General features: G+C 45.6%; 1 protein-coding gene across 1 annotated transcript; it reads right to left on the reverse strand.

The window, feature by feature from the left end:
• Positions 1-480: 480 nt before the first annotated feature.
• On the reverse strand, positions 481-8,851 carry LOC113583045 (protein sprouty homolog 3). The gene is made up of 2 exons (XM_027019145.2): positions 8,249-8,851; positions 481-3,808 (listed from the first exon to the last, which is right to left on the reverse strand). The coding sequence occupies exon 2, from the start codon at positions 3,735-3,737 to the stop codon at positions 2,889-2,891; it is 849 nt and encodes a 282-aa protein (XP_026874946.1). The 5' UTR covers positions 3,738-3,808; positions 8,249-8,851; the 3' UTR covers positions 481-2,888.
• Positions 8,852-15,213: the final 6,362 nt, after the last annotated feature.

Genomic DNA, 15,213 nt, shown 5'->3' on the forward strand with positions numbered 1-15,213 from the left:
CACACACACACACACACACACACACACACTACATATAGATATCTCAGGTCACCTAGCTCCAGCTGATCTCACATGACAGGTAAGAGTTACACATAAGTGCTTGAAAATTCATTTTATTTGTTTCCCTCAGCCACAACACCACACGCATCGCGGCAACAAAAAAAGTTTGAAATCATTAAAAGGGTCATTCATTTTATCATCCACCATAAATAAATACTTATCTTTCCTCTCAAACATTTAAATAAATATCTGTGAATTATCCATAATATCGGCAGCAGAAGAAAATGTGTAAAATATATATATATATATATATATATATATATATATATATATATATATATATATATATATATATATATATATAAAATTTATTTCTATATAATATATTCATTTGAATATATGGTGTGTGGGTGTGGGTGTGGTTGTGTGTGTGTGGGTGTGGGTGTGTGGGTGTGTGTGTGTGTGTGTGCTAGCGTGTTTTTGTGTGTGTGTGTGTGTGTGCATATATTCTTCTTTAATTCTTTTACACTTACAAGATGCCAATTGTACCAAAGCAATAGTTTAAGAATACAATATGGGGAACCTTTAGTGGTTAACATAGAGAATGTGGTCAGCACCAGTTAGGCATTCCTATAAAATGCTTGTACCTATATACTGCACCCATCCCTACAGTATGACCCCTCCTTGGAGAGATTGTCTATTGGGATTTAAGTATGGAGGAGAGGTACCCCATTATGGTTACACATTGTAAAGTTTGGAATGATGATTTCCCCCCTGCCCCCTAGTTATTTCAAAAGGAAAATGGAATTTTTAATGTTTTAGTCTGAATCAGATTATTATATTAATTCTTCATCTGAACAAACTGAAGGTTGACAACTAAACACATGGGAACAAGTAGAGGTTTAGTATATAAAGATTCAATTTTCATAAGAATAATGTGATTTTCATAAGAATAATGGCTTATTGTCTAAAACATGAGTTCACATTGCAAAATCCCAATAGAGACACTTACATTACACTGCTATCGAATCCTTCTGTAAATACAGTGTAACGAGTGCTGAATTTAATCACAGTTGCACTTTACCTAAATGGTCCATCCTTACTTGCCTTGGAGGACTACAGTCCAAGACATAAAATGAGTAAATGCATTTATAAGGGTTTGTGATTTTGGAACAGTGAAAAAATATGACCCAATTACACAGTAATTATTAAGATCATTATAGGGTGATCATAGCACTGTAATGTAAAACATGTGTTAACCACAAAGGACCTCTCCCCCACAATAAAAGCCAGCTTTAAGGTTAGTTTTAAGTGTTAGCCTGGACTCTGATTTAAAGTTAATGTCCAATAGTAATAGAAAATAATGGTAATAATAATAATAACCAGAATAAAAGAAATAGAATAAAAATACAAATACAATAACAATCCTACATACATACAAAAATATAGCAAAGGAACTCTAACAACAAGGGTCAGTGTGCATATAAGGGAGAGAACACACACACGCTCGAAACAGATTTGATTTCATTTCTCCTCCCAGATTAGAGTGTCAGTGCATCTGTTTCACCTTGTTCCCAAGCATGGTGCTGGGTTTCACTCTAGCCAGGTGATCGAGCTCCTGTCTCAGTGCAGTTCCTTCCTCCTGTGTGCTGACACCGCAGCATGCTCTTGTATGTCCTCACTTCCTGCAAAGTGCCCAGACGCCGTCAAAGACACTGTGGTGGCTAAGGAGCCAATCAGTCAAGTCCAAAGTGCTTAGAAACGTACGATGGTGGGAAAAGGAGGCCGGTAGCTCATCTGTTGATGCCATTGAAGGGCAGATCGGAGATTGAAGTATGCTATGCTATGAAGTTCCTATTTTGTCTTCTGACCTTTTGTGGTGTTTCTTCGTGTCAATTTTATGTGAGTTGTCCAAGTAACAGCTTGCATAACATTATCCTGAAAGCAGCAGAGAAACTATAGAGACATATGTGACTGAGGCTTTGTTTAGGGAATGTATGATGACTTGAAATGCTTTTGGTCCCACAGCACAGTTGGAGATAGCACAGAGTGAGTATCCCACTACTGGAATCAGAAAGAGCAGTGTGAGGGTGGGGTTGGGGGCGGTGAGGGGTGTTGTAGAATCGCGAGGCCACAGGAGCACTCGGGAGAGGCTGGCGTCAGACTGCCCTGGGCTGGAAACCTGACCAGACACTTTGTCTTTCAGAGCAGCTTCTCTAAAAATAAAAAAGGAAGGCTTCTGCTGACAGCAGACACAGGCCTGAGACTGCACACACATGCACATAAACATGTTTCTTATGCACATACATTCGTGCACACACACACACACTCTCTCCACCTATCCTCACTGTTACACTCCTTTCCTGAATAAGCTTTATTGGCCTGAAATGGTCCCTTTTTTGGTCTTAAAAATGGTGTCCAAAACCATATAGTCATGTAGTCAGTGTTCTTGGGTAGGCTCTTTTTCACTGTCTGATAGGGCCCATGTTCCACATGAGATCAAGTGTCAGCCACCTTGCACACAGTTTGTCCATTCAGTATGGCTGTAGATGATTTTCTAGCGTGGGCCCCTCTCAGTTGACTCCCCATAGACCACTACGCCTGGAAGATACGTTTACCCAACACAGCAAAAGATTTTGTTCAGATAGCTTACTCTCTGTAAAAGTTGCATATGAACCACATTATCGATCTTGCCCAGGAAAGTAAAATAAATAAATAAATAAACAGTTTTTTAAAAAGAAATCAGCTAGTTTCCTTTGTGGGATTCATTGCAGGTAGGCCTGATTGGTTGGGTTGGAGATCATTTTAGCAGAATTCACTGCTTCAGGATCAGAAGTGGAAAATGCAAAAAGAGGGGGATGCAGCAGTGGGATCAGGGCATCTCAGCGTCATACGGGTTTCTCCAGGGTCTTGCGGAAAGGCGCTGGGTTGGAGGCAGAGATCTTGCGGCACACAGTGTTGGTGTTGCTGCAGCGGCAGCCAGGCCGTGTGGCTCGGTCGTAGCCACGCTGGCACAGGGTGAGGCACAGCTTGGCGGGAGGGTAGCAGCACAGGCAGGGTAGGCAGGGAGCCAGAAGGGCCATGGTGCCCCAGCGGGAGCAGGCGTGAGCGGGAGCACAGGAACAAGGCCGATCAGCACAGTTGTCCTCGTCGTCTGCCGAGCAGTGGTAGAACAAGCCCTTCACGCAGCACAGGCAGGTGCCGTACTCCACAGCATTTTCGGCTGAGCACAAGCATCGCTGGCCACAGGCCCAATAGGAAGGCAGGCTTCGAGGGGCACAGCACTCCTTGCACTTGCAGCGGCTGCAGCGTTCACAGATGAACAGATGAGAGCCTAAATCCTCGCCGTCAGCCAAGCCTTTACCTAATGAGTCTGGCTTCAGGTCGCCCTTGGGTTGGGAGCGCACCACTGTGGCCAAGCCAGAATGTGAGGGCGTTAATCCTGAGAGAAGCCTCAGGTCCGAAGCCGCGCTGCCACGGGACATGGAGCTGATAGTGCTAGAGCGACTCAGGTGAGCCAGGTGGGCATGTTGGTGTTGACTCTGACTGCGAGGCAGCTGAGAATGTTCATCATGTGTATAGAAGACACCCACCTGCGAGGCAGGCTCGAGTGCCACCGGGCGCTCCACATACTCGTTGCTGGCCCTTATAGAGCGGATCTGGTCTATTGACAGCACAGAGACTTGCTGGAGGTCCAGTCCATCTCGGTCCATCCTAAGATGAGGTGCTGGATCCATAAGGTCACTAGGGCTGCCAGAGAAGAAACTCAGATGCAAGGCTTACACCTATCAGGGCACATCCGATAAACCTGAAAGACATAAAAATACAAGAAATTACTTTTGTAGCAAAATTAAATAATGAAATGAAAAGTTTTAGCAGTTGGTGTGGGACAAAACAGCAGAAACGTATATCCTGTTCATCCCACTTAGATAGTGTACTGCTGAGGCTACAGCTATTATTAGACACAGGATGGGGAGATAAAGCCATTGACATCACACTGTAATTTAGCATCTGGTGAACACAGCTGTTGACACAAGGGAAGAGAATCTTAGCAAAGAAATTGACAGCAATGAATTGTGGGAAACAGGGGAACCCTGAAGACTTTGTGTCAGTGTCCTGAGGCATCTTTTCCCCCAGCTGCTTGGAGAAATCCAACAGCCCTTCCCAGCAGCCTTTCTTTTGTTAAGCTGTATCCTCCATAAACAGGAACAACATGGCTGGTGGAATGTGCATGGACAGCATCAGCATCCTGGAATTGAGAAGCTGCTGTGCACATTATTTGATGTCATGCTCCAACAAGAATGTGGGCTGCATTAAAGTTTAGCACATTCAAGACTCTAAATAAAACTAATTGTACAAATTTGTCAAACCTCCTGAGCTGTCTGAATACGATTTGCATTATGCAACACACCCATTAACTCAAAAAACTAGCACTGCTGCAAAGGAGGTCAGTGTTCACAAAGAGTGATTGGGGATGAATGGAGAAGCATTTTTAGGCAGGCTTGATGAAGAGGTTAGACAGGAGAGGAGAGCAGTGCCTGACATAACCAGGAACGGAAATCCATACGCAAGGGCAGCAATTAGAGGAAACGTTGTCTGCTCCCTGTCCGCCAAGTATCCGGGGCACAGTCAGCTGAATTCCTGGCAAGAGCCCTGGATGCTCTCGCAAAAAGGTAAGATAGCATCCATCCTTCGACTCCACCGTCCAACCATAAAGTTGAGATAAGGAGGCCCAGGTCAGACGTACGAAATGCATTTGCGAATTACACAGAGGAGGAAAGAGAAGTCCTGGAGAGTAATTACATCAAACCCAGCAGAGAGCTGCAGTCAGGGCCTATCAGTCCATCTAATTGTTTAGAGGGGCCTGCTGTTCATTTCCATGAGCTCATTATTTGGGGCCTGATTTCGCAAACAACATCGGACTTCTAGCCAACCGCGCATCTGCAGACAAGCCAGAGAGGAAGTTTCAGGCTTGCTCGTCTGTGTCATGTCAAAGCTCTTCTAGGCTGCATATTTGGGAGAGCATTTGCACATGTCCTCTCCATGTGGTTTCCTTCAACTGTGTCGACACTCGGGAGCATTTATCATTTCAGACAACGTTGAAGTTTATTTGAGACTTTCCACTGACTTGCCGTGCTTTTCTTAAAAACTGAGCTTCGTTCTTAAGTTAATCTGCAGATCAGAACGTCAAATTGTCTGGCTCTGATGTATAGTACGCACACAAATGTGAATTTTTTTATCCATACAATAAGACAGACCAAATCTTGTTACTTTCTTTGCTCAAAGTAGTTACTGTACATAACATTAGTTATGTTTTTCAAGTACAGAGTAGACTTTTCAGGGTAAGATGCTGCCTTTAATGTTTTGTATGGAAACTCCATAATTATCCAGGCACCAACCCCTGTTTTTTTCTTCAAATCTTGTCAGTCCTAACTTGTAATATGAGCCTTGAAGAGACCTAGTGCAGAAACAATGCCCCCACACCCCGCCCCTCACATTTAAGCCCCAGACCTCGTCCCAGTAGCCAGGGTGCCAACGGATCGATAAGCCACACTCTGGCAGCAGTGTGGGCAAGGTGCTGACATCAGGAAGCCCGATGTGCTCCCCCACTGCAAAAAGCACTCTACCACTCCCCACCAAGTCCCAGAGCACTCGTCAACGCCACATACCCCAGACCGCACACCAGGGTGAGGCCAAATGGAGGTGGTCTGTAAGTGTGTGAACGCTGACAAAAGCATCAAAAACTGTGACCCTACTCTAGTATCCCCCATTTCTTCAAACTTCAGATAGCACTGTTCAGATAGCATGGGTTACAAATAGGCTGATTTACCAGTGGCCAACAAAAGGTCCACTTGAACTATCGACTGGTGAGGTCCAATTACATCTTCTCAACCTCCAGCACTGACCACGACCTCTAAAAAAACTCCAGTTCAGCAAGGTGGGATGTCACAGCCAACTGACTCAGGATTTAGCATGCCACACTCTGGTATGGTTGGGCTGGTTATGGTTAGGCTGTGAGGGCTGCCATGTGTAGGGTCTGTAGGAAGAAGGCGTTAGGGCTGATGCGCTGTGTTACTTAAATCCTTTCTCTGGGACTCAGAATAGCTAACCATAGTTGTTCTTCAGGTTGGGTTTGGGATCTGTTTCTGCAATCCAGCATTAAACCGAAGCATAACTTCCCTCTCGGTTTGGGTTTCTTTTCCGGACTGGCCTCTGAAGAGTCCATCTATTTGCTTGGGGTTTTATCAATCATGCAGCTGCTGCAGCAGACAACTGCAGATCAGGCTGTACACCGAGCATGAGGACAGGTCAAACGGATCAGATGAGCACCGCCCGTGATGACTCTCGGTAATTCTCACCGCCCTCAGTGAAAAGTCCCACACCTTACTCTTTCATGCTTACTTTATAAAAGACTTATTTTACAGTACCCGAATGCTTCATTAGAGGCATTGTTAAAAGAGTTTGCCACACTTATTAAATGACAAAGTGAGTCCTTTGAGGCTCCAAGGACGAAGATTCACGTATAAACTTTATTCTGTGAAGCATGCCTCAGCAAAAGCAAACGTGCTCAAGACAGCATGGTGCTTCAAAGCCAGCACCTGTCTAGACAGCCGAAACGCCCCGGCCTGAGAGTGTGTGGAAGCAGGGGAAAAGCAGCAGCATGTGTAGAGATGGAGAGAAAGGGAGAGGGGAGAGGACCATGTTCACTCAGTCCTGTGTGCTGTGAGGGGTAACCTGAAGACAGGCTCCTGTGCTCTGGGAGTATCAGTGCTGAGTGAGCTGGGCCTTGTGGCTCTGCCCCAGGGCTCCTTATGCCTGGTACCTTGTGCACATCCTTGGCAGGGTAACCCAATCCAGGCCAGGAAGAGCATGAGAAGTGCATATTATTCATAACAACTGCCACACACCACTGACAGAGAGAAATCAAAAACCCTGGAGCATGGAGGACAAACAAAGAAAGCATGCGAGAGTGAAACAGGCATCCTGCAAAGGGGTCACTGACCAACACTGCATTAACCAGGCAGGTAGTGACTAGTGGCAGTGGTTGACAGGTGAATGAAATGGCAATGATGTAGGGCTGTAGGCCAATGACATCATAATGTGATGCTATTTTGGAGTCTCCTGGCAATGACCCCTGGCAGCTGATTAACATCTAGCACAACCAGCCATCAAACCTTGTTCCCTTCTCACAGCCTGTCACCAGAGATATGGAGTTTACTTGTATTTTTTTAATTATCTCTCTCTGAGACTGATGGAGTACCAGAATGATGGTTACTCATTGAGAGCGGATTAGCTGCTGGTCACATTGGGGCTGGGTCTTACTGAGGGGTCAAAAAAGGCTCCTAGGAGCCAGTCCTAGCCAAATCGTCAGGCTGGCCATGAGTTATCAGTCGCAAGGACCCTGGGTCGGCCCCATTGGACCCTCTGGGAACACAGCGGGATTGAATAACAATAAACTATGAGATTCCGGATGTGCTGAATCCGACCCCCAGGAAGGACTGAAATAGACACTGCAGGCCAGTGAGTTTGGCCGAGGCAGATAGGGTGAAAGAAGGAGAAGGAGACAGAGCGAGAGAAAGGCATTAGAGAGATAGATATGTGGTACAAGTCAGACAGTGCAAGAGAGAAAGAAAGGTAGAAGAATGGACAGGTGGAAAACCAAATACCAAGAAGAAAATCTTATTCTGAAATATCTATATAACACTGTAATAGTGGAGTATATTTTGGGTCTTCGTCACACTTCTTTCTATAGTTAATACCAACAAACTTTAGTAGAGCACAGAGAAAGCTCCAAAGCCAGTCTAAATTAGCACTTATATCATTCATATTTTTACTTTCTAATTCCCTGCCAGCAAAAAGTTGCAAATCTGTTCCATGGAAAACACAGCCAATATAGAAAAGCCTTCCCAGGTGCCAGAGCTTTCTCGGTCTCTCCCATCCTCTTCTCCTGTCTCTGCCAGCACAACCTGGCAGGATTGACATCTTTGACCTTGAGGACAATCAACGCCATCCCTGCATGCCCAGAGTCCCGTGCACAGGCTTGGTCCGAGCAGAACATGTGCTCAGGACACCAAACTAAACATGGTACTCACCGAACTCAAAGATGAGCAGGAGGGGAGCTGCTCATACGAAGCAAGTCAGAAGACCAACCGAATGAATGCACAGCACAGATCAGAACAAGGGTCACAGCAAGGGTCACAATGAGGACCACAATGACTACAAAGGAGTATGTGGATAGAGCACTCACCTCGGAATGGAGGGAGATCCATTGTGAAACCCGAAAAGTACTTTTAATTTCTCTTTGCTCTTCCCCTTGCCCTCTCAGACAATGTGGACAGTTCAGGTCCTTCCGATGCTCTTTTCTGCAGGGTGATCTGATGCATGCAGGCAGTCCTTCGTTCTCAGTGCTCACTCATTCCCCAAGGAGCGCACTGGGCGCTTCGGCCAAAGAGAAGAACGCACAAACAGCCCCCCAAATAGAGTAAGGCTTCTCTCAGAGAGGAGGTCACCATGTCATGCAAAATATCCCTGTTAACAACACATGCACACATACACACATACACGCATGCATAAAATGTCCCAGGGAAAAGCAAACAGGAGAGCAAGGCTTTAGGAGCACCTCCACATAAAGCTGGAGAACAGTGGGTCTGCAGTTCGTCTAGACTCAGAATGAGCTCAAAGTGTAAGCGCTGGATTGTCTCACTCACACGCTCTCTCTCTTTCTCTCTCTCTCTCTCTCTCTCTCTCTCCGGTCAGTGCTTCCTGCCCTTGCACTCATCCATTTGGTCTCACTGGGCTGCGTTCGTAAATGTGTGTGTGTGTGTGTGTGAGTGTGTGTGTGTGTCTGCCTATGAGTGAGTGAGGGTGACACAGACAGATAGAGAGGGAGAGGGAGAGAGATAGAGGGTGGGAAACAGAGAGAGGGAGGGAAGGAGGGAGGGGGAAGGGTTGTCGGATATGAATGGTAGATAGGGAGGGCTGCCAGGGTGGGGGCGGTTCTAAGTTTTGCTGGAGATAGTTAATGGCTAAGTGGCATCATCAGACTGAAACTGAATCTCTCATTTGCTCACCCTGAGGCACTGTTCCATATGATTCCTGGAGCTTAGCCTGAAGAGAAAGTGAGTGAGACAGATATAGAAGGAGGAGGACACATAAAGATGGGGTGAGGAAGAGACCGGATAATAGCCAAAATGGTGGAAAGAAATTTTACATAGCGGTCAATTACAAAAGGGGAACACAAAGAACAAGAATTAAGGAAGGAATTCTTGAAATTTACATGGGAGCATGCTTTAATTCTTGGAAGATGGCAACAGCTTGGCTATGGCTACTGAGCTTATCAAAAACGAACCGCAACAAATTGCCAATAGATAAACTTTACCAACATGTAAATTTTTTTTAAAAAGAAAAACAAAAAGAGGAACAATCAAAAATATAACTTGGCAAAATAAATTGAAGGGAAAAAATGGTTACAAAAGAACACAATTAATGTTCTTTTAAACACTCATTCTTGTGTGCATGGTGGCTAACATCTGTCCTAGGGCAGCTCACATCCTACCCCAGTGAATTATTCACAGCCTGATGTTCTAGTGCATGGCAGATTGGAAGACAGCCCAATGTTCCTATCCTATTTACTTCTGTTGTTGCCAACAGATACCAAGGGACCTTATCATAATGGCAGCACACTTGTAGTAAGATTAGCAACCATTGAAAAGCACCAACTGCACCCAGTGCCCCCACGCACACCCCCTGCACCTTTTGCAACTCAGGGACGAGGCTCTGTATTAATCACAGGCTACACTGTTGACAGAAACAATCATTTTGTGACATGATGCAACTGAGCAAACATGTGCTGAATGTGCCCACATGTTTGAGCCTGTTTTCCTGTAAAGTGAGAACAATAAATCACATCAAGTGGGATGCACCTCCTTCTATGTTTGTATCACTACTTACTTATGTCCGCCTATTGATGGTACAGTTAAGATATCTCCAAGGTAACAGGGTGTGTGTGTGTGTGTGTGTGTGTGTGTGTGTGGGTGTGTGTGTGTGCGTGTGTATGTGTTTGTAATAGGGCAGGAAGAAGGGTGCTTCGTGGCTTCCTGTAGAGGGAAATAGCTGGGATGACCAAACAGAGCAGAGAGGTGGAGAGTGAATCAGGTTTCTCAGCCTAAGGCTCTGCTCTGTCAGCGTGAAAGAGGAGTTCGGCTCCTGAAACGTAGGCCCCTGCACATCAGGCTCATCTGGAATCAAGAAACTTCACAGATCAGACTCATCTAGAATTGACAAACTTCAGATCAAGCTAATTTGGAATCAAGAGACTTCAGAAGTATCTCATCTAGAAATTAGATACTTCCCAACTAGCTAATCTCAAAAAAAAAGAAAGAAAAAGAAATCTACTTAATCTACAATTAAAAAAAAAAACTTAAAAAATATTGCATCAACCTAATTTAGAATTAAGAAGCTTCACATCTAGCTAGATATATGTATCCCATAAGATGTCAATTATTTTGCCATTTTCCGCTTTACTTGGCCTGTATATACAGTACGTGCATGTATAACACAATTAAATGCTTGTACTTGCCTTTCACTGCACGCACACACGTGTGTGTGTGTGTGCTTGTCAGGATGCACACATCATCTCTCTAGTGTAAATCATGTGTTCCATGTTTTGTTTCCTTCGTTTGCCCACCATGGTGTCTCCATTCTATTTAATTCATTGTATGTGTTTGGCACTGTGTGGCCAATTGCGTGCATTCTCTCTCTGCCTCTCCGTCTGCTTCCTCCTCGTTCGCTCCCATATTCTGACCCAAGCGGCGACATGCAGGCTAGCCGGACTGAACCCAAAGTTTTGTCTCTCTCGCCCCTCCCTCCCCCCATTTCTTGCTAATGTCAGTCTCTCTCTGTGTTGTTCAAAGCACAGCGTGCAACAGATGCATGCCATGTGCGCTTGTATTGACTGCTTTGCAACATCCCCCCCCCCCCCCCCAAGGGCCCAGACGTCCATCGCCTGAGCCCCTGCTTTCACGAATCTCACTGGCAGAGCAGGGGGCAGTGGGTGTAGGGTGGGTGTGGGGTGGCTTGGAGCAGGATCGATGTTAAATGGCCTGGTTAATAACCGGCACACAGCCGACAAAGTCATTTGTCTCTGCCGGCGCTGTGTAGCCTGCGTGTGCATGTGGGCGTATGTAAAGAACCCACCATATTTTCAGTAAGCATGTTTGAGACTTTTAAAAGAGGAAAGCAATGAGATAAGGATAATAATGTTTATGATTATTGTTATGAATATTTATGATAGCAGTGGTGTGATGAATAAAGAATTGGTATTTTGACTGTAATGGAATGCATGTGTGTTTGGGTATGTCCACTGATGATACAGATAGTGCGAGCATGACCTCATGTGCAAGTCAACCACCTTCATAGAATGTGAAAGTTTAAGAGAAAGAGAGACTGCACTCTTGCATTACAAAACATTTCTCACGTGCAGTTATTTCTCCTCAGTACAGTTTCTAAAAAACTGTAGTGTCTAAGAACTGTAGTAAGAAATGGCCTCTGCTTGATTCCTAGAAGGAATCACTGCCTCAGAACACCACATACTCAGGACAACTTACTCCTCTGAGCAGTCACTCCTCCAAACAAGCAGTCGAGCTCTCCCTTATCTTCTCCCTCTGTACAACTGAGCTGCATAAACACCACCATCTGTGTCTGATCAGAATTAACGCCAGCCCCCCTCATTTGGAGCTTCTCTCTCTTTTGCTCTCCTCCCCCTATTCACCCTCCTACTGCCTGGCCCTTAACATGGGGCTACTTACATATCACCAGCCATAGATTACAATTTGCAAAACATAAATATCCTCCAACACACTCTCTCCCACACACACACACACACACACACACACACACTCACAATCAACTCCCACCTGTATCATGCACACACAAAGAAGGATGGCTATACACCAAATCCACATATGTGCAAACACAGCCTCTCACCCCCAAAACCTTCACACCCTGGTATAATTGTTGCTGATAATTTAGGGGCAAAGGATCCGTGTTCCATTAAGTGAGCAGACGAGTTGATTGGCCGGGCCCCTGGCCCCTCGGAATAGCTGGCCTGGACGCTGGCCAGCTGTTCATTTCCTGCTGGCCTGAGAGCCTCCAGCCGCTCCCACTGCAAATGCACTTCCTGACTATGTATAAAATTTTTATTAATGGCCAGGAGTGCATCAGCAAGAACCCTGAGGAGGAAGGAGAGTTAGAGAGGGAGAGGGAGAGAGAGAGAGGAGAGAAGAGAGAGAGGAGAGAGAGAGAGGAGAGAGAGATGAAGTCAGGGGACAGACAGCGTCTGGAATGATTGAGTCCTGATAGACAGAGAGAATGAGACACACAGAGAAAGACCAACAGAGAGATGGAATGAGATCAAGTAAGTGAGTGAGAGCGAGGTAGAGGGTCATTGAAAGAGAGAGAGAGAGAGAGAGAGAGAGAGAGAGAGAGAGAGAGAGAGAGAGAGAGAAAACATGCCCTTTAAAGCATGTCTTTAAAACAGAGCAGACCCGGTCATACATCTCTTTTCTTTATCACACAATCAGATAAGGTGGTAAAGGAGGAAGAGATGGTGTGATAAAGCAAACAGCTGAGAGGTGGAGTAAGGACTAGAGGGAGGACCTGAAGACATCAACATTTCCACTAGCACTCATAAAGCCTAAACACCGAAGAGTCTGCACTCCTGTCAGTCCATCGCAGTTCTGGTGAGTGGATGGACCAGACCAAACAGATCAGGAGGAGATACCAGAAAACAAACGAGATAAGATTAGTCGTCTTACCCACTTGAGAGGTCAAAGGGTGACATGGGGTTGAAAAAAACAGAAGAAGATTGACACATGGGAAATGTCAAACTCAGCCCCCCCCCCCCCCCCCCCCCGTCAAACTTGAGACTGACAGACAGGCAGGTTCTTTTAGAAACTCAGAGGAGGAGAAGGAAAGTGGGAGGGGCAAAAGTGCCTAAGAGAGGGGTGGGAGAGAAAGTCAGCCAATGGTGAGGAGGTCATGCTTGCGAGGGCATACTTGGCTCTTACTGGTGATAGAGGGGTCTTGATGTCAGAAGTATGTGTGTGCATGTGTGTGTCCAGCAGGGAGCTCCAGCGACCCTCAACAGGGGCCCTAGTTATAGGGGTAAAGGGGTCGACAGGGGCCACAGAGCAGGGGGGCCCCAGCTCTACTCCAAATTCCACTGCTGGGGGGGGTAACACGCGCCACACAGCTCTTATCCTCTCCCATCTCCCCCTCCCAGAGAAACTAGCTTTTTCTTTCTTTCCATTTCAGATTTTGGCAATGCTGTGTGCAACAGGTCAATCAAAACGGGCCCGATGCTCGTCCCACCCCGAGCCAAACATTGCATGATGGTAAAGCCGGAGCCGGAGCCATGTGGTCTAACAAGATAGACATACACTGACGTGATGATGGAACCTGATGTAGGTGATCCGATCATTCCGCTCTGAGAGGAAGCCGTGGGTGTTCTGCTGACATGATATGCGATTATGAATATTAATTATTGAAGTGCTGCGTGAGGAGTGGGGAAATATGAACCTGGACAGACAGCACTTCTGCAAGACCACTCTCTCCCATCTTCCCTCCCTCTCTCTCGAAGACAACACCTAGTGAGCAAAAGCTGACTCAAAGCTTTAACATGGTCAGAAACCTCCTCTATGTCCACCACAAAGTTAAGTATCAGATGATGAAAGTGAGGAAGACCATGAGTCATTTGCACGTTCTGTTTTATGCAAAGTGCAGAAATATAGCTGAGCAATCTGTTTAGTTGAAGCAGGGGGAGAAAAAACGACAAACTTTGGTCCCTGAAGCTTCTGTCCAGCTAGACTGCATGTAGTCCCATGAATCAATATTAGTGGGAAATGGGAAAAACAGCCAGAGAGAGAGAGAGAGAGAGAGAGAGAGAGAGAGAGAGAGAGAGAAATAGTAAGCAGACGATTCCTGACACACAGGCACAAACAGACACAACTAAATAAATACAGTGGAGACACGGTGGTGGAAAAGAGGGAGGAAAAAAACATGGGACACATGATTTACACAGGAGAGAGGTCTTGTGGATCCTAATGCACACACACACATGATGCAGCATGTGGATGTGTGCGTACACACTTACAGAGCACCCAAGCATGAGCGCAATAGAAAGCTCGACTGAGTGGATCACTACCCGTCAGCGTGCAGAAAGGTTCAGAAATAAAATAACTTTGACTTCCTCGCAAGAAAGTGTGTTCATGAGGAATAAGTGGGTACAACACTTGACACTTGTGATGGAATAGTATGACAATAATGGGAGCAAGTGAACACGAGTGAGAGAAGAGAGAGGAAGAAAGAAAAGGAGAGAGAGAGAGAGAGAGCACGCAGTGTCTGTAAACCCAATATCCTCTGTGGCCCCAGGGGCAGGGAGTGCATGGCCAGTGCAGGAAGAGAGAGGCTGCATTATCCACATCAAAGCCCTGAATTATCAACCATAATCAATGCCTTCCCATTACTAAGCCTGCTCGCCTCTCAGCTCCACTCATACACTGCTCTCCCATAGCCCAGTACAGACACAGACACACACAGAGAGAGAGAGAGAGAGAGAGAGGGAGAGAGAGAAACTTTGACTAAGCAAACTTGAGCCCTCTAATATTTTTTGCATCAGAAGGGACGAGGGATATAGTGATGGGTGGTGTTGGCACCGGTTCTAGGGCTTGTTGAATTACAGTGGATTTACAGCTTCAAATCAAAAACAGGAGCACTCCATATCATTTGTTTTGGTCGGTTGTTTATAAATTATTTTTGAACGCAGCAGAGGTTAAGTGTCATTCTGAAAAATTGTTCCTTAAATTAAAAATAAATCCAAAATTACTGCAGTGCACTACTTTAATTAATAAACTTAATCTAATAAACTTGCTTAAGTAATAAAACTCTCTTTGCCACTGAAACCTTCCTGCGTATGAATTACCAAAGCTTCACTGATGTGTTTAACTTCACTGCCGCATGACACATGAGCTGTTGAGTCTAGAGGGGAGTGGATGGGTGGCAGACTGACCCAGAGCTGTGAATGAATCAAAATGGTGGCCAACCATACATGCCTTGCCAGTTATAATGACCTCATTCATGCAGATAGAAAGACTGCTCACTCATTGTCCTGTACTATAGATGTATAAGGGTGTGTCGCCCCCTGGTGGTTAACTT

This window comes from Electrophorus electricus, chromosome 6 (genome assembly GCF_013358815.1).
Source record: "Electrophorus electricus isolate fEleEle1 chromosome 6, fEleEle1.pri, whole genome shotgun sequence".
Lineage (NCBI taxonomy): Eukaryota > Metazoa > Chordata > Actinopteri > Gymnotiformes > Gymnotidae > Electrophorus > Electrophorus electricus.

Coding starts and splice junctions, on each gene's coding strand:
- LOC113583045 (XM_027019145.2), bottom strand. CDS start 3,737: ATGGATCCAGCACCTCATCTTAGGATGGACCGAGATGGACTGGACCTC.